This window comes from Pseudorca crassidens, chromosome 1 (genome assembly GCF_039906515.1).
Source record: "Pseudorca crassidens isolate mPseCra1 chromosome 1, mPseCra1.hap1, whole genome shotgun sequence".
NCBI classification, from domain to species: Eukaryota; Metazoa; Chordata; class Mammalia; order Artiodactyla; family Delphinidae; genus Pseudorca; species Pseudorca crassidens.
The window spans coordinates 147,445,446-147,470,951 of record NC_090296.1 but is presented as its reverse complement, the minus strand read 5'-3'; the positions used below and the strand labels follow the sequence as shown (position 1 = coordinate 147,470,951).

Below are 25,506 nucleotides of genomic sequence, written 5' to 3'. Positions count from 1 at the left end.
GGTCCAATCAACTGTGGCCAGTGGATAGGGTCACAATGTTCAGGGTGGCTGATGGGTCCCTCCACAGTGGGTAAAGTAGAAGTTATATGTGGGGCAGACACGCTAAAAGATCAATCTGACAGGTACAGACATAGCACAGCCTTTAGAGTTGAGCTCTGTGATATTCATTCAGCGAGTCACTTGCCTTCTCTAAGTCTCAATTTCTTCACCTGCAAATAGGAACATTGCAACTTGCCTTAGTGCTTTTAATGAAGATTAAACTAGAAAATGCACGTAAAGCAAATGACACAGCTGGCCCAGGAAGGTGGTCTTTCTTCCACCTCCATGGAGGTGAACATAACCGATTATTCCTGCTCGTGGGGTGGGAAATGGAAGTGGCTCCTGAGAGGAACACTTTAAGCCTGAATTACTCCAAGTCCAAAGGAATGTCCCCAAGAACCCTTGGTCCCAGGACAATCCCAGGAACTGGAACAAGTTTTCCTAAAGGAGCCATAACATCCACTTTGATTCTTAGCCCCCTCTCCACGGTTTACCTCTGAGGCAGAGAAGAACCTTTATGTCAGTGGAACTTGGCTTGAGTTTGGGGGCCTCTTCCAGGCAGATAATTCCCCATGCACCTTTCTACTGGACACACTTCATTAGGGCTTGCCCTCGAATACTCCCTTGATTCTATGTTCTGACATCTCTCTAATGCTCCTATTTTGGCCCTCTAGACTTGGCCTTGAGGTTAATATTTGATCTCCTTTGCTGATCTCTTGTTAAGAACAGACTTGGCTTTTTATTCCCCCTTCCTGCTCTTTGTACTTTTACTTACACTGAGTAGGATCACATGTCCCTTGTCAGCCCATTGAGACCAACCCTTGGTGCTGCCCAAAGGCCAGATCTCAAGCTGGCCTTGCTCAGTACCCCCAAGGGGAGATTTCAACAAAACCTAGTTATCCACTGGGATCTAGACCACGCACATGGCCATGCGTGATCTCATAAGGACAGACACCAGGTGAGTCTCCTGGGACTCACTCCACTTGCCTCTACAGCAAAACAAGAGATAAGGAGTAGGCAAAAGTGAGGATGGGATCCCAGCTTGAAGCTAAGCAGTGTCCATGCTAAGGGTCACATACACCTGGCAATACCTATTGAACTGAAAGATGTGCCTGTCAGGAGTCCATTCGTTTGAGGGATGGAGAAATCTCAGAAGAACATATCCTCAAGGAAGAGGAAGCCACATAAATAAACTTGATCCATTTAAGAATATCTAGTACTTATTTATATTTAGAACTGTAGTAGATTAGTGTCCCTGCCTCCTCACCTTTGCCCACAGGTCTGGAGGTTGGCTAGGGTAACTCAGTTCTGGTCCATGTCTCTCTCTGGTAGGCTAGCTTGGGCATGCTCTCCTGGTGAAGATGCAGGTGCAAGAGCACAGGTGGGAAGGCTGAGTGCTATTTCAAGTTTCCGTTTGTATCCAGCCTGCTACGATCCCACAGACCAAACAAGTCACAAGCTGGACCCCGAGTCAGAGTGGGCACAGGAGGAGTTTGCAGCTGTGCACGACTGTCTTAAAAATCAATTCAACATTAAGAATAACCAAGGCCTTTTTACCAACACAGTGTGTCATGTTTATTGGGCTATTCACAGGTCAGCTAAAACACCATGGAGGGAAAAGACCGGATGCCATCAGTAATGTCAGGAAACAAGATATTTAGCGGTTCTTAGTTTCAAGTGTCGCATTCCATCACAGCTTGAGGAACATGGGCAATTCACTAACAAAACTGCAGTGGGTGCATTTGTTTTTAGCAACAAGGAGCACATACATTTATTTAACCAATGACTTTTAGGACAGTCAGCAAAAAAAGAAGATGGTATTTTCATGTAGCTAAGACAAGAAAATCATTTATACAAATTAAATGGATACAAAATACATTATAAAGAGAACACACATACAAAAGTCATTAAGCTGGTCAAAGAGCAGGAATGCCACAGAACACCACACTGAGAGGACACTGGTGTGAATTCATTTCCGTTATGAAAGTACGTCCAAAGTTTGAGTTACACATTTACTGAGGTAAAGGCACAATCACTTCCACGTAATTAATGGGGAAGAATCCAGATTCCCCATGGAGCACTCCTTCATACCAGTTTTCATCTATCTGATTGGTTAATGTAATGATATCCCCTTCTTTAAATCCTAGTTCTCCTTGGTTTTCTGGCTCAAACTCATAGAGACCACGACAGCAGGGCTGGTCCATGGGAATGTGAGAACCTGTCCACATCACATGGAGACAAAAAGCACAGGTTAACACGACAAATCACCCAGGGAGCATTGCAAAGGTGGAGAGTTGCAGAGACCACGACAGCAGGCCCCTGCCTTCCTTCCCAGGACAAGGCCGGCTCAACCCACCTCACAGGTGCTGTACTTGTGGCCTCTGCCCTCCTCAGCTCTCCCAGCTGCCCTAGATGACCTCCTGGGCCCACGGCTTTTCTCATCAGTTCTCCCGGCCAGAGAATTCAGGCCCAGCCCCTGTCCTTGAAGCAGCTACTCAGCTCTGCCTGGAGCCCAAGGGAGGTGCAGAATTACAAGGCCCAACCCCTGCCCTCAGGGAGCTCATAGTTTCTTTCCCGGAGACTGGAAAACACATGGGAAACATTTAAAAAACAAAGGTGAGGTACTGTATCACCTATAGCTCAGAGAAGAAGAGAGCAGGAAAGGCCTGGGTGGTCAGGGACATTTTCCTAGAGCTGGTGACCAGGAGCTGGAACATGGCAGGGCGTGAGACTGGAGAGGGGTGAGGAGAATCTCTACAGACCAGCCTGCAGTCTTGGGACTGTTGTACTAAGCCAGAAGTTCTCAGAATAACATCTTTTAAATAATTGCTTTTTCATTTCAAAACTAAAACTAAACATGGTAAAAAGAGAGAAAAGACATGCAAAATTGAGAAAAGTTAGCTGTAAACCACTAATGAAGAGGTTACCAATGTTAAATTAACATTATGGCATAGAAGCTTCCAGGTATCTTTATGAATTTGTTTGTGTATGTATTTACATATAGCTGTTTTCATAAAAGAATTCCTACACATATTACTGTGAACATCTTTCCAGGTTACATTTAATTACTGACCAGTTGTCAACTGTTACCAGTATAACATAATTTCTTTAACCGATCTCCTATTATAGGATATTTAAAGGTCTTCCTTTCTTCCCTTTCTTCCCATCCTTCCCTCCTTCCTTCTTTCCTTTCTTTCTTCCTTCCTTCCTGTTTCTTTCTCTCTTCCCTTCTCCATTCCTTCCTTTTCATTTTCCTGTTTGTTTTCTCTTGGCTTTCATTGATAACTCTTTGAAAAATATCCTAATGTATGTGTATTTACAAATATGTACATTTAATTCCTGAGGGTAAACGTCTAGAAGGAAATTGGCTGTTCATAGACATAAATTTTTCCAAGACTTTCAAAATTTACTATCAATGTATTTTTTCTATGATTTTTTTGTCCTAAAAGTACTAGGAGCCCCTAATATATTATACACTTTTATACTATAAATATTGACCTTATATCTGTCATGTTTGATACAAGCAGTATTCCCAGCTTATTATCTGTTTCTTTTTTTTTCTTTTATTTTGTTTTTGGAGTGTGTACTGGGGATGGGGCAGGGATGGGGGTTTCTGTTTTGTTTTGGCATACATGCAGAAATTTTATACAACATAAGCAGTCAAACTGATGAAACTTTTCATTCATGGTTTCCCTTCTACAATTATATATGAATATTCAACTAAATTTATCCAAGTACTTTTTTTAAATTAATTTTTAATGTGAAAATGTTTTCTTTCAACCCGTTTGCATTTTTGCAAGTAAAGGTATTATTTGCTTTTAATAATGTTTAAGCAGTTATCACAACATGATTTATTAAATAACCCATCTTCTCCACTGATTTCAAATACTGCTTTTATCTTTATCAATATCATACATTTAATTATCATGTGCACTTGGATCTATTTTAGGATCTTCTACTTTGCTCCACTGATCCGTTTCAGTAACTGTACCACACTACTTTAAATACTGTAGCTTTGAAGTAAAGGTTAGTAATTAGTAAAGCAAGTTCCTCATTATTACTCTTCTACAGGCATATGTTGGAGATATTGCAGGTTTGGTTCCAGACCACCGCAATAAAGCAAACATCTCAATAAAGCAAGTCACCCAAATTTTTTGGTTTCCCAGTGCATATAAAAGTTATGTTTACACTAAACTGTACTGTGTTGAGTGTGCAGCAGCATTTTGTCTAAAAAAACAATGTGTATACCTTAATTTAAAAATACTTTATTGCTAAAAAATGCTAACCATCATCTGAGCCTTCAGCGAGTCCTAATCTTTTTGCTGGTGGAGGGTCAGCCATGCTGATGGTTGCTGACTGGTCAGGGTGGTGGCTGCTGAAGGCTGGGAGGCTGTGGCAACTTCTTAAAATAAGACAACAGTGAAGTTTGCTGCATCAGTTGACTCTTCCTTTCACAAGTGATTTCTCTGTAGCAGGCAACGCTACTGGATAGCATTTTACCCACAGTAGAACTTCTGTCAAAATTGGAGTCAATCCTCTCAAACTCTGCTGCTGCTTTATCAACTAAGTTTATGTAATATTCTAAATCTTTTACTGTCATTTCAACAGCCTTCACAGCATCTTCATCAGGAGTAGATTCCATCTCAAGAAACCAGAAACCCTTTCTTTGCTCATCTATAAGAAGCAACTCCTCATCTGTTAAAGTTTTATCATGAGATTGCAGCAATTCAGTCACATCTTCAGGCTCCACTTCTAATTCTAGTCTTCTTGTTATTTCCACCACATCTGCAATTACTTCCTCCTCTGAAGTCTTGAACCCCTCAAAGTCATCCATGAGAGTTGGAATCAACTTCTTCTGATAATGCTGATATTTTGACCTCTTCCCATGAATCATGAATGTTCTTAATGGCATCTAGAATGCTGAATCCCTCTCAGAAGGTTTTCAATTTACTTTGCCCAGATCCATCAGAGGGATCACTATCTGTGGCAGCCATAGTCTTACAAAATGTATTCTTAAATAATAAGACTTGAAAGTTGAAATTACCCCTTGATCCATGAGCTGCAGAATGGATGTTGTGTAAGCAGGCATGAAAACAACACTGATCTCATTGTACGTCTCCATTAGAGCTCTTGGGTGACTGGGTGCATTGTCAATGAACAGTAATATTTTGAAAGGAATCATTTATTCTGAGCAGTAGGTCTCAACAGTGGGCTTAAAATATTCAGTCAACCATGTTGTAAACAGATGTGCTGTCATCCAGGCTTTGCTGTTCCATTTCTAGAGCACAGGCAGAGTAGATTTAGTATAATTCTGAAGGGATTTAAGATTTTCAGAATGGTAAGTGAGCTCTGGCTTCAACTGAAAGTCACCAGCAGCATTAGCCTCTACCAGTAGAGTCAACCTGTCCTTTGAAGCCAGGCATTGACTTCTCCTCTCTAGCTATGAAAGTCCTAGATGGCACCTTCCAATAGAAGGCCATTTCATCTACATTGAAGATCTGTTGTTTAGTGTAACCACCTTCCTTAATGATCTTAGCTAGATCTTCTGGATAACCTGCTGCAGCTTCTGCATCAGCATTTGCTGCTTCCCCTTGCACTTTTACATCACGGAGACAGCTTCTTTCCTTAAACCTCATGAACAACTTCTGCTAGCTTCAGACTTTTCTTCTGTAGCTTTCTCACCTCAGCCTTCATAGAACTGAAAAGAGTTAGGACCTTGCTCTGGATTAGGCTTTGGCTTAAGGGAATGTTGTGGCTGGTTTGATCTTCTCTCCAGATCACTGAAGCTTTCTCCATATCAGCAATAAAGCTGTTTCACTTTCTTATCATTTGTGTGTCCACTGGAGTAGCACTTTTAATTTCCTTCAAGAACTTTTCCTTTGCATTCACATCTTGGCTCCTGTTTGGTGCAAGAGGCCTTGATTTTCACCTATCCTAGCTTTTGACATGCCTTCCTCACTAAGCTTAAGCAATTCTAGCTTTTGATTTAAAATGAGACGTGCGACCCTTCCTTTCACTTGAACACTCAGAGGCGATTCTAGGGTTATTAATTGGCCTAACGTCAATATTGTTGTGTCTTGGGGAATAGGGAGGGTGAGGAGAGGGAGAGAGATGGGGGAGTGGCAGGTTGGTGGAGCGGTCAGAACACAGACGTTTTTCAAGTTCATCACCTTATATGGGCACAATTTGTGTCCCCCCCAAAACAATGACAGTAATAACATCAAAGATCACACATCACCACAACAAATACAATAATAATGAAAAAGTTTGAATTATTGTGAAAATTACCCAAATGTAACCCAGAAACACAAAGCGAGCAAACACTGTTGGAAAAATGGTGTCCACAGACTTGCTCGATACAGGGTTGCCACAAACCTTCAATTTGTAAAGAATGCAATATCTGCAAAGTGCAATAAAACAAGGTATGCCTGTATTTAAAAATTTCCTATTCCCACAAAATCATTCAACCAGGTAAATTTTAGTATCAGTGTATTGAGTTACCCTCATCTTGACTTTAACTGGGTCATATTTTTTGAGTAATAGTAAGATTAATGTTACAAGATTATTTTTAAATGAATGACCATTGCATGCCTTGAGGAAACCACACTTGTTTCTGTGTTGTACATTTATGCTACGTCTAGACTGGGTTTGTTACTGTTTTAGATTTTTACCTCTGTATTTTAAAATGAAATTACTTCCTTTTTATATTCTGGCCATGTTTTGGTATAAGAGCATTTATAAAGTAAATTAAACTCTTTTCTCTATTCTCTAAAACATTTAAACTTGAAGATTCGATTTTAAAATGCCCCTAATTATCTAGGCCTATGGATTTCTGAAGACAGAAGGCTTTCTAGGATAGCTTATGATAGTGGCTTAGTGTGTCTGGGAAGGACATATGGTCACCCCAGTCCAGTTCCCTACAGATCCTAAAGGGGACATGTGGCCCCAGTGGTTCCCATGGTTCCATGCAGAGGAGCCAAAGGTGAGAGAATGGGCAGGAGCTGAGGGGCTGCCCTGGCCAAGTGAGGTGATGCCCCTCGCAGAGGGGGTGGAGGGCAAGGACCACTGGTGAGTTCAGAGGGAGACCTGATTGTCCCAGTCAAGATGGAGGTGGAAGGAGGCTGAACCCCACCCCAGGAAGACCACACACTGCATCCACGTGAGGCCACCACATGGACAGAGGCCACTACCAGTGTACGGAACAGGCCATCCAGGAGGAGACCAGGGAAGCCTGCACACCACAATAGCAGACACTTGTTCCTCTTTACATCACCCGAGCAGAGTGAGGTCTGCAAAGCAGGGAATGCAGCACCCCAGAGCCAGACCAGGCCAGTTTCACGGGTTTTGGCCTTAAGAAGAGGGCTTAATCCTTTCCCATGATTGAAATATCTGCACACGTGTGACCTCTGCCATGCTATGTTTTCCATTTCTATTTCCTTTTTCTATTATTATGAAACATTCTTATTTCTCTCCCTGTCCAGACTTAAACTGAGAGTTGAAACAAGCTCTGTTAGAGATTGTGTTCCTTCCTCACCAAGTCTTTTCCATCCAAGTAAAGAGAGAAGATAGATTTGGGATGGTCAAATGAGAAGCCCCTTTGTCCTGGCGAAGGGACGGGAGGTGGCAGCACCCCTTTCTCTGGGGGCAGTCCTCCCTCGGTGCCACCCCACTGCTAAACTTCCACGCACACTGTCCACCCCACGTGGGAGTGAGAGCCAACCCCCCCACTGGCATAAGGAGCGTTTCTCACCTACTGCCTTCCTGCTGCAGTGGTTCTCAACCTGGCGGCACATTAAAAGGCCCACTGCCCAGGCTGACCCCAGACCACTTAAATCAGTAGCTCTGGCAATGGGACCCAGACAACGGGGAAATTTTAAAAATTTCTCAGGTGTTTCCAATTTCCAAAGGAGGTTGCGAACCACCAGACTCATGGCCCTCTTTCCCTCCATTTCCTTTGACCAGAGCCCGGGAGTGTCAAGGAGCTCGTGGGGAAAGGGAAGAGCGTGGTGGCGGGTCGGCGGGGGTGGGGGTGGGGGAGGTTCTTCTTCCTCTGCAGGTGGGAAGCTCCTTCCCAGGTGGTGCTTCCAGGTAGGTCAGCATTTTAAAATCTGGGCCCCCTGCACTATTATCTCTAGAATCTACCTGATGTTTCTAGCATGTAGATGGCTCCTTCCATGACAGACGCCCCCATCCCACCCCAAGTCTGTATATTCCTCTTGTCATAATGATGGTAATTGGGAAGTAGAAGGGTTTAAATAGGGGGCCCAGTTCATGATCTTGAATATGAACAGAATAACCTTCAATGATTTCAATGATTTCGAAACAAGCAGAACTTTCCATTTTCCTTTGGAAATACAGCTCCTATCTGGGTGGGCAGGGGGGCTGGGAGCTGGGCACTGAAACCCTGCAGCAATTCAAGCCTCTGAGTCAAAGTCAATTTTATTAATGAATAACTGTTTCCATGTGGTCTATTAAAATGATTAGTATTCTTTTATCATTTCTCCCACTGTCAGTTTTTAACAGAGACGGAGTCAGGTGCCAAAGCACATAGTGGTCTTGGGAAGCATTTCCCTGAACACAAAATGTCAATGCTAGAAGGGTCTCTGGTGGTCTTCAGTGAACCCTCCTCTTTTTGAAGACGAGGTCACAGCAGCCTGGCCTCAGAGCTAATGGCAAAGGCAGAAAGAGACACCAGGGCTCCAGACCCCAGCCCATGACCTACCCTCCTGATGTCACCTCCTATGTGATCTATGCCACTGCTAAGGGTTGCCAAGAAATTTCACAGGCTATCATGCTGACTTACAGGGCTAATTGTGTGTGTGTGTATATATATATATATTTTTTTTCCCCTCCCATTTACTTTGTAAGCTACCTACAATGACTAAAATAAATACTAAATGGCAGGCATGCACTTATCCCAATCACCACCTATGTGTGCATACGTGTGCACCCCCTGCACACATGCACTGAACAGATCGGGGGTAAGACACATCACTCACTTCTCACTTCATTTATTCCAGGCGAGGGACCATTGCCACACCGCCCACTTTGATTTCCTAAGAGCTGGGAAGTGACCAAGCACTCACATCACACTCCATCAGCAAATGAACCCAAAACATGGCATCTCTCCTGAGACCCCTGAGTGGAAAGCCCCCGGGCAAGCGTTCCCTGACTCAGACAATAAGACACGAGCACCGGGCTCTCCCCCACCTCTGTGCTGCGTCCCCTCCACCCACTGAACACAGGTCTCAATGGTGCGGGCACCCGGCAGATCCACACCCAGCAGAGCTTGGTCTGGCTGTCCTGAATTACACCCTCAGCAGGACAATAACCTCCGATATCGTCCAATGCATTTGTCACGCTGGGTCGTTTTTGCCGTCTGGGGCCCTCAACCCAAGTAGCCATGGCTGCCCTTACTTTAGGGAGAAGGTGGAACCTGCACACGAGCAATCAATGTTTAGCTGGTAAATTCCAAAATAATGCCATTTCAGTTGTGAAATGGTCTGAACGCCAAGGCTTTCAGGCTTTCATGCCAGAGCCAGGTAGGCTTTTATGAGATTTGAGAAGTGGTGGGGGTGGGGGACTTCTGGGGCGGAGAGACTTCTACTTCCAAGGAAGCAGAGCTTGAAGAACTCCAGAGCATAGAGGTTTGTATTACAAGCTGTGGGGAGGGAAGGGCTGTTCCCTGCCACCCAGAGAAGAGATAGGAGCTCTTTCTGGAGTCAGGGAGGAGGCCTGGTGAGAGAAGAGGGCAGGGAAGAAGGCTGAACTGCTCCCTGGATTCCACCCTGGGTGGGGGGTCTTAGCCCCACTTCCCACTGGAACTGTGGGGGAAGGCAGGCCCCCAAAGTGCTCTAGACTTGGGGGCACTGAGCACAGTGGAAATGGTGGGTGGTATCATTAAACAGAGACGGCGTCTGAGGGGGCCGCCCTTGGCTCCCCACGAACTGTGAACACGTGTCAAGTCCCGGCAGGAAGTGAGGAAGTGCTGCAGGAGCAGCTGGACCAGAGATGGCCTGGGGGTGGGTACCCAGGCTCCGAATGCAGAGATCCAGCAACCCAGAGGCAGAGAGTCAGGCCCCGGACCCAGGCCTGGACCTGGAGTGACAAGTTATCTCAGCTGTGGAAGCAGTTAAGACCCCCGACACGCTTCCCCACCTGCCACTGTGATGTTCCCTAAACTCCCCCTGCACCCAGGCAACATCTCGGGGTACAGAAGGAGGTAGGAGAGAACCTTGGAGGAAAACCAACAGTCCTTGCAGGAAATTTCAGCCGAATGACTAGGTTTAAATCCTGAATTGACAAAGCAATAAATGGATAGTCTGCACTTTGTATTGGAAGAGACTGCGTTACCTTGAAATGGCAAGATTACATTTTTTTCCACCATTAGAAGAAATGGAAAAAAGATTAAATTTTTTTTTTTTTTTTTTTTGGCCAACAGTAGAAATGGAAAAAAGATTAAGTTGTTTCCGCCATCAGTCTAAACGGAGGCTCGTAAGCAAGTTCAGTTAAAAAGAAATCAAGTTTGTGCCCATTTGCGTGATGGTGTGTGAATTTTCCCTCTCCACAAAAGACAAGTCAGTGTCACCACGGATGGAACCCAAAAGTGCAGGCAGAAAAGGTGACATGTCCTCAGTGAGACCTTTTCAAACTGGACTAGGCACAAACGTGGGCGAGGTGCCTGAGTGCCCAGATCTTCCCGTAATAAAGGAGGGGTCCTACCCAGCACCCCATCTTTGTTGAACACCCACTCCCCTTTGCCCTGGGGTCTTGCTCCACCACCTCCATCTCTATGCTTTCTCGTGCTTGGTAGTTGGCACCTGAAACTGCTGAGAATTTGTGCACGTGAGCTCCTGGCAGCCGAAACCCCAACCCAGTCTTCCTTGTTAAGGCACTAAAACAGAGATTATTTTAACAGCGAAGAGGGAGTGTCCCTGTTAAATATTTATTATTCAAGCTCTGTTCCACCCCATTTGGGGAAGAAAAAAAAGAGAGAGACCCTACCACAAGAATTGTAAGGTGGCCGGTCAGTCAGTACTACATCGGCAACACACAATAGGTCAGGAAACCCTAAAAGAAATTTCACTTCCCTCTTGGCAATAATGTGGACCGGTTTTTAATAATATTGGGCCCCCTCTTGTTTTAACAGCAGGAAAATTCTTTGGATGCCCTTCCCCACCCCCGCCTTTTGTTTCCCAAAGTCCCTGCTGCCAAGGGCTACTCACGTGTACAGAATTGCTGGGCACACTTTATTCTGGTAGGATAGCCCCACAGTGAATTAATTCTGCAGTCCCAGTCAGCTATGGGGATGAAATACTAACCCTCCGTTTTTCAGTGAACACCAAGTGCCAGGACAATATTCGAAGTGGCTGTTAGCAGATTTAATTCTCAGAGAAACCCTTTGATGAGGTGCCATTATTTCCCCCAATTTGATGGATGGGGAAAACTAGGTTCAAAGCAATTAAGCAGCAGGGCTGATATCTGACCTCCATCTAGGTCCAGAGTCCGTGTTCTTGATCGCCACTTCATGCAGCCACTCTGAAAATTGCTGGCTGGTGAGTTTACGCCCACTCAGTTTCTGAGCCAATCCCAGCCAAGGGGATGGTCCATCACCTAGGTTAGAAAGAGCCTGTGGGTCCTCAGCTGGGCAGGCTCCGGGAGTTCCCGTGCCTTGGGATGCTCTTTATTTATTATTGTTTTTGAGAAAAATATTGTTTAAAATCTTTTTTAATGAGGTATAATATATACAGATAAGTGCACATATCGTAAGTGTAGAGTTTAATGAATTTTCACAAACTGAAACATCGGTGCAGCTAGCATCAAGATCAAGGAATAAAACTGTAGTAGCATCTTAGAGCTCAGTCATGTTCTTTCCTCCCATCAGTACTCCCCCAAAGGTAATCACTAGCCTGACTCCTAAGGCTATACATTAGTTATGTCTGTTTTTTGAGTTTAACGTTAATGGAATCATACAGTATGCACTCTGGTGTCTCGTTTGTTTCACTCAACGTTATGTCTGTGTGGAGTGTGACTCAGTTCTTCATCTTGTTTAATTTTGTGTGTGTGTGTGTTTTTTTGATGGATATAACAATATGGTTCAGGATTAGATCCATATAGTCTATAAATAAAGACAACGTTTTGGGGGGATGTGTGAGGAATGCTCTTTAGGAGCATCCTCCACCTAAATCCTTCTCTGATCCTGGAAGGCCTGCCCACATCCCAGCTCGCCCTGCCCATCACTTGAGGGATGTCCTTCAGGTATTTATTCTCTGTGCTGCTTCAAAGTGAGCAACTCAGGCTTCAATCAAAAAATAATAATAATAACCAAACAAAAACAGGTGTCTACTCCAGGTGGTGGACGAGACACTAGAGTGGAGGTGGCATCAGATAAGGCTGGCGTTTCTGCAGCCCAGCCGTCTCCTGTGCTCCCTCCCTCTCTCTCTCTCTGCCATGTGCCAAGACCTGGGAGCCTGTTCTCCAAGGCTGTGTTTCTCATCCTGACTTTGAAGGAGATAAAGGTGGAGGTAGGAGTGGTCAGTGGGGCAGGGGACATTCTTCTCTCCGTAGCACTAAAAATCACAGCTCTTTTGCTGTACTTGAACTTGGCTAATTTCCAGATCACCAAAGGAGCCCACTGTACTCTCTTCTCTGCTGGCCCTGACTTTGTGGATTTCGTTACCTGGAAGCATTTGGTCAGAGCACCCCAACTGAAAGGCAAGCTACAACCCCCACCCCTATTTTTTGGGTTGGAGTGGGGAAGGGGCTGGAGAGAGAAGGAAAATTCACACAACTGCTGTCCGCATGAGTGCCTATCAGGGTACAAGGTATGGAGTCTACGGAAGCTACTGACCTGAGGAGGGCTCTTTGTCTTTTAGTAAATGCCCCAGACGGCTGTGCCTTTTGACTTTTTGTTCCTGCTTTTTATAGTTTTTCTCTTGCCTCCCTTGTAGTCAGGCTGCGACCTGTCACTTTTTCCTGCCGACAGTGGGCCTTCCGAAAGCAGTCCCCAAGGCCTTTCTAATCTGCTGCTTCCAGTCTGCTGTAGGCTGGGAAATCAGATAACCAATTATGTAACATTAACAGCTGCTGTGTCGTGGGCTCTTGCTCTGCAGCAAGTACCGCGCGTGCCCAGCACCTCTTATTTATGTGATCTAATTTAATCCTTAGAATAACCCTATGCAGTTGGGGTGATACTTCCTGTTCTTTTGATGACAGAATTTTGACCCAGAGGTGAGAGCCGGAATTTGGCCCTTCCTCTGACTCCAAAGCCCACTGTCACCAAGACAGGTGACACCTATCTTGGCTGGGTGAGCTTGTTTTCTGCTCACTTCCTGGTCTCAAATTTGGAATGCAGAGGTATTTCCATGACTTCTGCTACCCAGGGGCAGCTAAGGAACAGAGAGGAAGGTACCTGAGAACAGGTAAAATCGGCAATCAACCCTGAGACTTACTATACCTGTACCATCTAACTAGAGAGTTCATCTCTTAACGTGTTGGGGCAAAAACACTAACTTGGAACTTTCGAGTCTATTTCTGGTTCACACTCATTCTCAAACACCGAGTGTGCACTATGGGCCAGGCACCATGCCCAACATATTAGACACCATCTCTCTTGAATTAGAAAGAGCATATCTGGTTCAAGTTCCCTTCAAAAGGTGTCATTTTTTTTTTCCTATCTAAAATCTCAAGCTCTTGCAGCAAAAATTTTTTTGAAGCTAACACTTTTCCTTGAGCTGACCCAGACAAAGCACTGGTATATAACTCTGATAAATACCACAAAACCCATTTTGTTCAACATCTGTAAGTACTATTTTTGTCCATTTGGTAAGAACATATGGGACAAAAACTTCAGATCCCTGGGTTCTAGCTCTGGGTTAGGTCACCTCTGGGCCCTGATTTCCTTACCTGAAAATTTTAAGTATTAATCTATGGTTAATGCTATGGACTGAATGCTTGTGTCCCCCCAATATTCAGATGTTGAAGTCCTAATCCCCAAAGTGGTGGTATTTGGAGGTGGGGACTTTGGGAGGTGACAGGGTCATGAGGGTGGAGCCCTCATGAATGGGGTTAGTGCCACCCTGTGTACAGACACAACGAGAAGACAGCCATCTGCAAACCAGGAAGAGGGCCCTCACCGGACACCGAATCTGCTGGCACCTTGATCTTGAACTTCCCAAACTTCAGAACTGTGAGAAATAAATGTTTGTTGTTTTAAGCCCCTCAGTCTAGTATTCATTATAGCAGCTCAAGCTAAGACAGTTAAGTAATAAACTAGTAAGTAAAGTCTAGTAAAAGTCTATGAACTACCTTTCTAGAAATAAGAACTCTGTATTTATCCATAGGAGATGTGATTTATTAAAATGACTTGTCAATGGAACTCAAGCTTAATCATTACAATCTATAAAAATAAGCATGTGTAATTTGTTTTTACCTTGATACCAATCCTCCACCACTTACACAGGTTATATGAGATGGGTTGAACTAGTAAAGTTTGTGCCCACCCCCCTCACAAAGCTTTCCCTTGTGTACGGAGATGACTTTTGCAGATTTCTCAGAAGCCACGGCCCATTTACTTAACAAAGTTTCCTGGGAGGTGACTCCTCGACTACAGCCAGGTCCAGTGCTTGTGGGTTGGCTCTGCCACTCTGAACTAAGGAAAAAGGGAAGACAAATGACAGCCTTAATCAGAGGTGGCTTCCTGGCCACTGGCATGCGGATCAGTTTGCAGATGGTGTTTTGCTTGGCCTGCTCCTTGCTTTGTACAGTGTGGATTAGTTGACAATATTTTAAAAATAAGGAGATTGCACATAAATATATGATTTCTGGCTTCTCTTGGAAAATCATAAAGGCTGGCTATCCTAGGTCCACGTTCTCAGGCAACAAGCAGCTGCTGTTTGGACAGGGCAAGTGTTCTCTAGGTGGCTGCAGACTCCTCTGCCTGTGGTGCTCCTGACTTGGCGGTCTGTCGTCAGACATCTTTCACTGGCCTGGCACTGTTTTCTTACACTTTCCTACGTCTCTCATTCCCATGATCTGGCATCAGGGTTTGCACCTGAGGCCACACCCACTCGACAAGCGCAGGAGGTATCACAAACAAGTCCAGGATTCAAACGAAAAGTCCTCTGGAATTGCGGTGCATGGCTGCCCTGTTTGTAATCCCTGGAAACTGACTTCTACTGGCTATTTTTTTACTATTTAGATAACGGTATTTTAAATTTCAGCTTAAAGACCAAGCATACCATTGTAGAACATATACTAAGATTTTTAAATACGCATTTGAGACAATATAACCATTTCAGCCAAGAAGTATTAAAATTCCTACAACTAAGTTAGAAATTACGTCCTACAGGCTTTTCGAAAACTCTTTTTGCAGACTATTTAGAAGAGTTACAGGAAACCATTCCCTGCAGCGAGAAAACCTTTCTCTCTAAAGCTTCCTTGAGATGAAAAATAAAACAAGGACTCTTCCCCTTTCGCACATCGATGACTACCGATCAACAATACTCATCAGAGTTCACATTTTAATTTTTAATAATATTTTTTAAAATACAGAAAATATAAAAATGTTCAATCTGCACTTTTCAAATTTTTACGAATGCTGAGCACGCAGAAAAGATAACTATTGCAGCCACAGAATTTAGAGCTGGCAAGGAAACTTGGAATGTATTAAGTCCAATCACTTCATTTAGGGACAAGTAGAAATCAGTCTAGAGATGTTAAGAAACTCTTCCCAAAGTCACACAGCGAATGAGTGCCAGAGTCTGAATTCCATCGTGGGGCTCCTGTTTTTTGCTTATTTCTCTTTGTCTATAACTCTGACTCTGAACCACTACCGATCATATACAGAAATGGATATTGGGGGAGGGCTGGTGGCAGGGGGGGAAAAAAAAAACAAGAAAAAAGTGGAAAGGACAGAAGACAAAAAATGAAAAATAGCTGCTGACTGAGCAATCATCATTGTCACTGCTGTGTGAAATTTTAATTTCCTCTTTGGAAATTTAGGTTAAAAATACATCTATTTCTATTTACAGAGTGCTCGTCTTCTTTAAGTTTCACACTTCACACTTTACTTTTGAATAAATGTTTATTTTCTAATGTAATCCTAGAGATTTCACTCCGATGAGGGGAACGACTTAGGCTCTAAACATTATATCCAAGCCCCCTCAGAAGTGTGAAGGAATTTATACAAGTCTCTTTGTACCTACAGGGAGTTAGAATGTCTTAATATAAGCCATTGGAGAGATTTATTTTTGCCTCGCTCTGAAATGCCTGTAGCACACATTTGGAAACCACATTTGTTCACTCATCTCAGCCTTCCACATTCTTAACGTCCGTCTCAGTTTGGTCCATATTAACCCTCAGCTGTGATTATATAAAGTGGTGTCCTCTTTAAGAACAGCAGTGAAAATGAAAACCTTCACAAAGAAATGAGTTGATTAAAAAAATGTAGAAGATACTCTGTCTTCTAGTCTTTACCTTTAGAATTCAGCAAGTGATAACTTACCCAGGGTAGGGAAGATACTTGAGCATAGGTCACAAGCTCCTACACTATTTTCCTCAAAACCAAGGGTTTTCTGGGAACGACCCAGGCACGCATTTTAGCACGAAGACTTTTCTTGGCCTCCCTTTCTCTTTGGGGACACAGAGGCAGCACACGCTGCTGAGGCGTCATGACCCCACACTCAGGGGCTTGGACAGGCGGTGGTTTCTCCTAGCCAGGGCCTAAACTTGGATTTTTGTCTGCAATCCATCATTTCAAGATGTGATTTCCAACGCCCCCCCCCACCACCCCTTCTCCATTTCTGGCTCACTTCATTCATTCTCCTAAGTACCTAGAAATGATATTATCAAAGATTCCATCTCAGTCCCACAACGGATTCTGCCTAATTGATCTATGTCCTTTCATCTCCCTTTTTTTTCTTTAGAAAGAAGAAATGATGAAGAAAATGTTCTTGGAATTCACTTCTGGCAGAGTCCTGTGAGCTTTGCTTTAAATTGTTAGTGAAATGCTTGACATTTTTCCTTCGCTTTATAAACATTATGTGCAAATCATTCAGAATCCTAATGGAAGGTAATTTCCCATTAATGCAGGCTATAAAAATGCCATTTTCTTCTGAAACTGTGCCTTAGAAACAAACAGTACAAGATCTCTGCACATTTGCAAATTCTCCCCACAAATCAACGAAGCCCGATGCTGAAATGGGGACGAAAGCTACCACCCAAGGGAACTTTCTAGAGGCAGCCTAGAAAAGGCAGAGGCATGTCATGGAGTTGGTCGCAATGGAGAATCCAGTTGTGGACACTGAGCCTTCTTAAAGGCCATCTTTGGCACATCTGTGATCTCTGACTGACCATCACCCTTGTAACAACTTAATCTGCCTAGGGACCGAGCTACTGGCCAAGAAGGAGGGGACGTAAGCACTGACACGCACAGTCTGGATGAGGAAGCCAAGGAACTCACTGTCCTATCAGTGTTTTCTTCTTCCAAGTCAGATGCATACAACAGACTCCCTTTGCAACCACTTGCTGACCCAATTCCCTCTGATCAAGAATCTTGGAAAGAAATCATTCCCGATGCTCTTGAACATTCACTAACATTTCCCAGTATTCTTTCTTAAAGATATAAAATAAAAAATCTTTATGGTGAAGTGCCCAGCTCTGCTACTTACAGGCTCTGTGACCTCAGGGAAATCTCACTTAACCTCTCTGAGTCTCCACCTACTCATCTGTAAAACGGGCATAATAATGGTACTAGAAATGTGTCTGAAGTATTTAATACATGACCTGACCCCTAGTAAGGACCCAATACGTGTAACTGCTATATTGTTAAATTATTATTTATTACTGCTTTATTTTTTATCACTTCCTCGCAATATTGTTACGAGTATGAAATGAGTTATGTATATAAAGCATCAAATAATAATACCTGCCTTATTTTTGGTACTCAAATGCTATGTCCTTATGTCCTTAAATGTTACTTTAATTAAAATACTTTTTCATTTTTATTTTATGCCAGTCTGTGAGGTCAAATTTAGTATAGGTAGATGAAAACACCTTCATCAAAGGAAAACTGAGTTCTCTCTCATAGCAAATGAGAGCATGGTATCTTGGAAGCTTGACTGGAGGCCTCATCTCCAAGAACTACCCCCCTGTTTGGATGCAGGCTGTAAGGGCAGAGAAGGTGGGGTAGGGATTGAGTCCTGGGGTCCTAGGGTCTGCTGATTCTGCTTCATTCAGATATAATACAGGGAGGGAGGTGGGCTGGAGTTGGGACTCATTTTCAAAGTTTTTAATTAGTTTGTTTATATTCAGCTTCTTTCTAAACAGAAATTTTGAAATGGATTACAATGACATATGTATTCAGAATAGAGGTTTTACAAACCAGAAATAGAAAAGTAAAGCCATCAAAAGTAGGGCAACAACATATTTTCATCCAAACGCGAGAACCTGTGAGTAAAGGTGGGAGGGGACTATTAAAAATGATACTAGAGCAACAGACATACACTGGGACTGTCCCAAGCAAACTTGGGTGCATGGTCGCCCTCGACAAAGGGGAGGAGGGCACATGCACTAGCTGCGGTCATTTTATTTTTTATTTTTTTTATTCTTATAGTTTTTGCTTTTTTTTTTTTTAATCTTTATTGGAGTATAATTGCTTTACAATGGTGTGTTAGTTTCTGCTTTATAACAAAGTGAATCAGTTATACATATACATATGTTCCCATATCTCTTCCCTCTTGCGTCTCCCTCCCTCCAACCCTCCCTATCCCACCCCTCCAGGCGGTCACAAAGCACCGAGCTGATCTCCCTGTGCTATGCGGCTGCTTCCCACTAGCTATCTGTTTTACGTTTGGTAGTGTATATATGTCCATGCCTCTCTCTCGCTTTGTCACAGCTCACCCTTCCCCCTCCCGATATCCTCAAGTCCATTCTCTAGTTTAATGACTGCTGTGCTTGAACTTCACATCTGGCATTGAGCTTCCTGGGGGCAGGGAGAATAGAGAATATAATGGGGCACACAATTTTCTTTAAAGAAGGAAGTGCACCTATTCTTCAAAAGCCATCAATTTTCTCATTATGAAATACATTTCTGTTTATTCAAATATTCTTACTGAAATGCAATTTAGAGAATATCTTGAAAACAGGAAAATATTGCCTATAATCCTACCATTTAGCCTGGTCTACATGCAGATATTGATTTACAAAGTTGTAATCACAGAACACTTATAACTCTGTGTCTTTCTTTTCAACTTAATATCAAACCATAAACATTTTTATGCTACTACCTAATTTCCATGTTAGTAACTTTGAATAGCTGCATACTACCCCATTTGATATACCACTGCCCACTTAACCATTATCCTACTACTGACAAATATATATAAATAAATATTGGTCATTAGGCTGTTCCCATTAACAACTTTTTCTTCCTCTATATAGTACTGTAATAGATAGAGGAATATGCTTTTGCTTAAATTATTTCTTTAGGATACATTTCCAGGAATGAAGCCACTGAGAGTACATAAACATTTTTCTTAATTTTGATATATACTGCTAAGTTGATTTCCCAATGAGTCACCCCAGGGGTTGGCGGACTACGGCCTTCAGGCCAAGTAATGTTTTAATGGAACACAGCCACGCCCATCCATTTTCATATTGTCTATGGCTGCTTTCACACCAGAACAGAGTTGGGGAGTTGCAACAGAGACCACATAGCCCACGAAGTGTAAACTATTGGATTGGCCAAAAAGTTCGTTCGTGTTTTTCGTAAGAAAACCCGAACGAACTTTTTGGCCAAACCAATATTTACGACCTGTCCCAGTACAAAAAGAGCTTGCTAACCCTTAGATTATCCTAATGTACGTTCCCATACCGCCTGCACATGGTACCACATTCTAACAGAAATGAATTATGTGGGGTCAGACATTTTCTTCCACAACATATTTGTAGTAGATGTTCGTGCTAGAAACTGCAAGCTGGCCATCAAAACCCTCTCTTTCCTTCTTCACAGTAATATAATGTTAGGATGTGGCTCTCCAGCTAACCTCCCCCCCAGCCTTTGCAGCTAGTTGTTGTCCTGTGACTAAGCTCTCCCCAGTGGGATGGGAGTGGAAGTGATGTGAACCACCTTTGGCTCATCTCCCTACGAGGAAATCTCTAGCCCTGGACTTCCATTCTTAATTTCTATCTTGTTTGAACCATTGCTCTCTTTGAGTTTCTGTATGACAGTAACTACTATTACCCTAACTACCATGCAAAAACTGGTACCAGAAGTGGGGTATTGTCATGATAAAAGCTAAAATTAGTGGCTCTGACTCAGTGGCCAGGTAGTGATGAAGAAGAAACAGATATAATCGGTGTGAAAGCTGGTGACCCTTGTTAGGGTGTGGAAAAACATATGGTAAAACTTTTGCCTATGATAACTTTCAAAGCATACCACATACCAGGGGCTCTAAAGGAAGGAACTGGAGAAAACAGAATGTTAGTGGATGTTACCTCCCATCCTTGGTACATCTAGCAAATTATTATACGAAAGAGAAGAACTGCCCAGTTTGCAAGCAAAGATAAAAGAGAAGAGAGAAAAATCAGACGTTGGGTCCCAGCATATTAGAAAAGCTTCTGTACCCCAAGGAACAGAGGATCAGCAGGTTGTGCTCCAAATCATTCTCAGAGACTTCTCTCAACCCAGTGAAGGCACCTAGTTCCACAGCAAAGATTCATCTAAAAGTATTGCCTTCTCACTCAAGTCTGCTGTTTCAGATGGCCTCGAGGTAGCCTCAGTAAGTTAAGAAAGGTTAGACAAGAAAGGAAAGAAGTAAGGCAGTCTTAAGAGCTACATCTAAGAAAGAAACTTGGATGTGATTACCGGCACATGGAACTGCCTGGGAGATACAGATCAGAAGCTATTCCGTTTTTGGAGGCATTGAATTGTGAAAGGAAGTGCGGGTCTAATCTGAAAACATCTGCATCTATTGAAACTTGAAGAACCCTCAAGGCCCCTAAGCGGCAGTAAGCACAATTCTCACAGGAGGCAGGTTTCCAAAGGCCACTCCGGATGTGAAGTGAAGATATGGAAGCCATGAAGGACTTCTGAGAAGGCAAATCTAGGGACCTACAGGCTAAAGGACAGGAGTGATTCCTCCTGCCACCTTCCAAGGGAGCAGAACCAGGGTCTAATCTTCTTTCACTGACACAGTCCTTGCCATTCCTGTCCAGCAGAATGCCATCGTTATTACAGACTACTGGCTGCTTTGGATTTCCCGATGTAACTAGGTATGGCTGCCCAGCTAGAGACTGCACTTCCCAGCTTGCTTTGCCACGATCTGTGGTCATTGGATCTGAGTTCTCATCCCTGGAATGTGAATGTGTCACTCCTGCCTCACTGGCTTAAGAGGAAATGTCTAGCCTCGCCTTCTGTTCTCTCTCCCCTTCCTTCTGGCTGGAGTGGCAACAACTAGGACAACTTGGAAGCCACAGGATGACGAAGATGGCAGAGCTACCATCAGCTGTGTCTCCTGAGTGACTCCACGGACGAGAACCACCCATCCTCTTGGAATATCCTCCCTGGATTGTTGCATGAGTGAGAAAATCTTATTTTGTCGAGCATTCGTTGTACTTTGGGTGTCTCTTCTTTTTTAAACAGAAACTAGTGTTACCCTAAAACAATACAAAAGAACTTCCCAGAGAACTGTACCTGAGTATCCTCTTGATAATATTTTAATGAAATCAATTTTATTCAAATAACTTTAAATATAACTTTACATCAAAATGTAAATGGAAAAGCAATACTACATGCTATAAAGAGACCGTAACCGTGCGCATAATTATGAGGAAAACTAGACAATTTTATTAAATTCAAGGTAGGTACTTTTGCCTGCAGAAGACTTTTAGCCTGAGGTCTATCTTCTCTGTTAAAGCTGGACATAAAAATATTCCAGCACAAAGCTGTAGCTTTATCTCCTTGAAATCAGAATGACTAAAAGAGAATTGAGAAAAAGAATAATTTTCTCATGATGTGATTCAAGGCTCTCCAGCTCTATATCCATTTAGCACCTAAAGCCATCTTGGGTAACAAACAGCAGAGAGATGCAGCCAGTGGGACGTATGACACTGAATGACTTGAAGTTTGCATTAATCCAGCAGACTGAGTGCAAGATCGCAGACTTCCTTTCATGTATCGAATCACTAATGATTATAAAATGGGTATGTCTTTAATTCCACACAGTGGATGAACAAGAATGAACACTGTTGGTAGACCACAAATTATGAGGAATACAAGGAATACCTGAAAGATGGAAAGCAGCAGATGGAGGAAATGAAGCTCAAAATGGTTCCCAAAGAGAGATGCAACAAAAGTGGATTTGGAGGATGCCCAAAACTCAGAGTAAGTGGTCTGGGGAGCTGGATGACTGGTTGGCATTCTGGGAAAAGAGCAGCTTGGTTAAGTCCTCCCATCCTGGCTTTGTACCAAGTACCTGGGAGCCCAGGCGTCTGCCTCCAGGAAGGAGTATTGCGTGCAGGGACCTGAAACAGTGCCATGAGGAATGTAACCAGACAGACAACTAGAAACCAGTGCACCTCACGCAGCGGAGCATCCCTAATCCCTCAAAACCGTGGAAAATAGGCAGCAGTAACAGACGGCACCATAGGCAAACTAACATGGAATCTCAAATTAACAGTTGTGCACAGAACCAAGAATCATTGTTTATCCACTAATGCTTGGCAAAAATTGAAGTCTAATGACACAGGTATGGGGAAGCATGTATTGCTCCATTCATGGTAGTGTACCCGTTTTAGCAGGTAATTTGGCAATATCTACGATCACTTAAATGCATTCACTCTAACTCAGTAATTTCATTTCCAAGAAAGACTTGCCCATCAGCATGTGCAGGCAGATAAAGGACATTCTTTTTAGCAAATAACTGGAAACAACCTTAATGTCCATTAATGGGGAAATGGTATATATAATGGAGAACTATGAAGCCATTAAAAAATAGTGGGATAACATATATACAATGGAATATTAGTCAGCCATGAAAAAGAATGAAATAATGTCATTTGCAGCAACATGGATGGACCTAGAGATTGTCATACTGAGTGAAGTAAGTCAGACAAAGACAAATATCATATGATATCGCGTATATGTGGAACCTAAAAAAAATGGTACAAATGAGCTTTTTACAGAATAGAAATAGAGTCACAGATGTAGAAAAAAAACGTATGGTTACCAGGGGGAAGAAGGCGGGGGAGGGATAAAATGTGAGATTGGGATTGACATATACACACTACTATATATAAAACAGATAACTAACAAGGACCTACTGTATAGCACAGGGAACTCTACTCAATACTCTGTAATGACCTATATGGGAAAAGAATCTAAAAAACAGTGAATGTATATATATGTGTAACTGATTCACTCTGCTATACACCTGAAACTAACACAACATTGTAAATCAACTATACTCCAATAAAAATTTTTTAAAAATAGTGGGATAGATCTATATGCATGACATGGAAATAACTCCAAGAAATAGTGATACATTTATAAAAGCTAACCACAGAACAATACATCTAGTATGATCTTGTATTTAAAAAACAGCAAAAAATCTAAAACGGTGTGTATATCGTGTATCTATCTATGCACATAAATAGATATGACAGTGTTCATACCAAATTTTTAACAATGGCTACTCTTAGAGAGGGGCTTGGGATGGAGTGGGCGATCATAGGAAACTAGAGCATGATTTATACCACCTGAATTTTATTTTTCTCAGTTTGATCATTTTATTTAGGAATATATTTGTGCCATTTGTCTAATTAAAAAATAATGATGCAGCACTTAAGGCAGTGCCTACTATATAGCAGGTGCTCAACATATGCTAATTCAAACTTTTTTAAAATTAGTAAAATATTTGGAAAGTGTTAAAAATGTAAATATAAAGGTTAATGTAGCATGATGTTTCTATGGCCAAGGTTTGACACATTAGAAGGCAATAAGTAAAGTGATGGAATTCTTCCTTGATATAAGTACTCGAAACAAGGAAGCACGAAAAGGGGCATTACTAGGGGAAAAAGGGAATTCGCCAAATAATAAGAGAGAAATCTGAGGTCTCAAGATAATCACACAGAATACAACAATAAGCAGTAAGTAAACGCTTCCAGCAGAGCTGTACCGAAGGGCACACAGCACCCACAGAATGGTCATCTCACCTGTTGTCTTTGCTGAAGAGGTGGTGGATACCCCATTGAGCGCACTAGGACTCCTTTTCATGGGCCGTGGCTTGTATTCTCGCCTGGGGACGCTGGATGCAGCCGATATTCTGTAACACAGATTTGAAGGTCAGGCAGACAGCTGATGACGAAAGCAAAGCCTCCAAGCCTGCGTTTGCTCTGCTGTAATAAGCCTACAAATTTAGGTCCTAGGCAATGGTCGTGAAGGGGGTGATTTTTACACGTTGATTCGTGAGTAGTCCAAAGTGATAGCTTTGATATCCCAAATGTAGTTTTTCAACTATATGCAGATATACCTCGTTTTATTGCACTTCACAGATATAGCGTTTTTTATAAATTGAAGGTTTGTGGCAATCCTGTGTACTATAGGTGCCATTCTTCCAAAAGCATCCTGTGTACTATAGGTGCCATTCTTCCAAAAGCATAGCTAGAGAGGAGAAGTCAATGTCTCGTTTCAAAGCTTCAAAGGACAGGCTGACTCTCTTTTTAGAGGCTAATGCAGCTGGTGACTTTCAGTTGAAGCCAATGCCCATTTACCATTCTGAAAATCCTAGGGCCCTTAAGAATTATGCTGAATCTACTCTGCCTGTGCTCCAGAAATGGAATAGCAAAGCCTGGATGATAACACATCTGTTCACAGCATGGCTGACTGAATATTTTAAGGCCACTGCTGAGACCTACTGCTCAGAAAAAAAGATTTCCTTTCAAAATATTACTGCTCATTGACAATGCACCTGGTCATCCAAGAGCTCTGATGGAGATGTACAATAAGATCAGTGTTGTTTCATGCCTCCTAACACAACATCCATTCTGCAGCCCATGGATCAAGGAGTGGTGTCGACTTTCAAATCTTATTCTCAAAGAAATACATTTTATAAGGCACTAGCTGCCATAGATAATGGTTCCTCTTATGGATCTGGGCAAAGTAAGCTGAAAGCCTTCTGGAAAGGAATCATCAGTCTAAATGCCATTAAGAACATTTATGTTTATGGGAAGAGGTCAGAATATCTATGTTATCAGGAGTTTGGAAGAAGAATTCCAACCCTCATGTATGACTTTGAGGGATTCAAGACATCAGTGGAGGAAGTAACTCCAGATGTGGTGAAAATAGCAAGAGAACTGGAATTAGAAGTGGAGCCTGAAGATGTGACTGAATTACTGCCATCTCACGATAAAATTTTAACAGATGAGGAGTTGCTTCTTATGGATGAGCAAAGAAAGTGGTTTCTTGAG

The 25,506-nt window shown here is 42.7% G+C and overlaps 1 protein-coding gene across 8 annotated transcripts in view; it reads right to left on the bottom strand.

Annotated features, from left to right (window-relative positions):
• Positions 1–1,589: 1,589 nt before the first annotated feature.
• Positions 1,590–25,506, bottom strand: part of SH3GL3 (SH3 domain containing GRB2 like 3, endophilin A3) — a 283,463-nt gene continuing 259,546 nt past the window's right edge. For 5 of the 8 annotated variants that reach the window (XM_067698412.1, XM_067698402.1, XM_067698392.1 and 2 more), the window contains 2 exons: positions 24,253–24,362; positions 1,590–2,257 (listed from right to left, as the gene is read on the bottom strand). In XM_067698412.1, the coding sequence (XP_067554513.1) occupies positions 2,052–2,257; positions 24,253–24,362 (316 nt within the window). In that variant the 3' untranslated portion in view covers positions 1,590–2,051. Of the gene's footprint in view, positions 2,258–12,889; positions 13,086–14,174; positions 14,226–14,617; positions 14,690–24,252; positions 24,363–25,506 lie in introns of all 8 variants that reach the window. The other 3 variants (XM_067698383.1, XM_067698421.1, XM_067698428.1) reach the window with 3 other exon arrangements.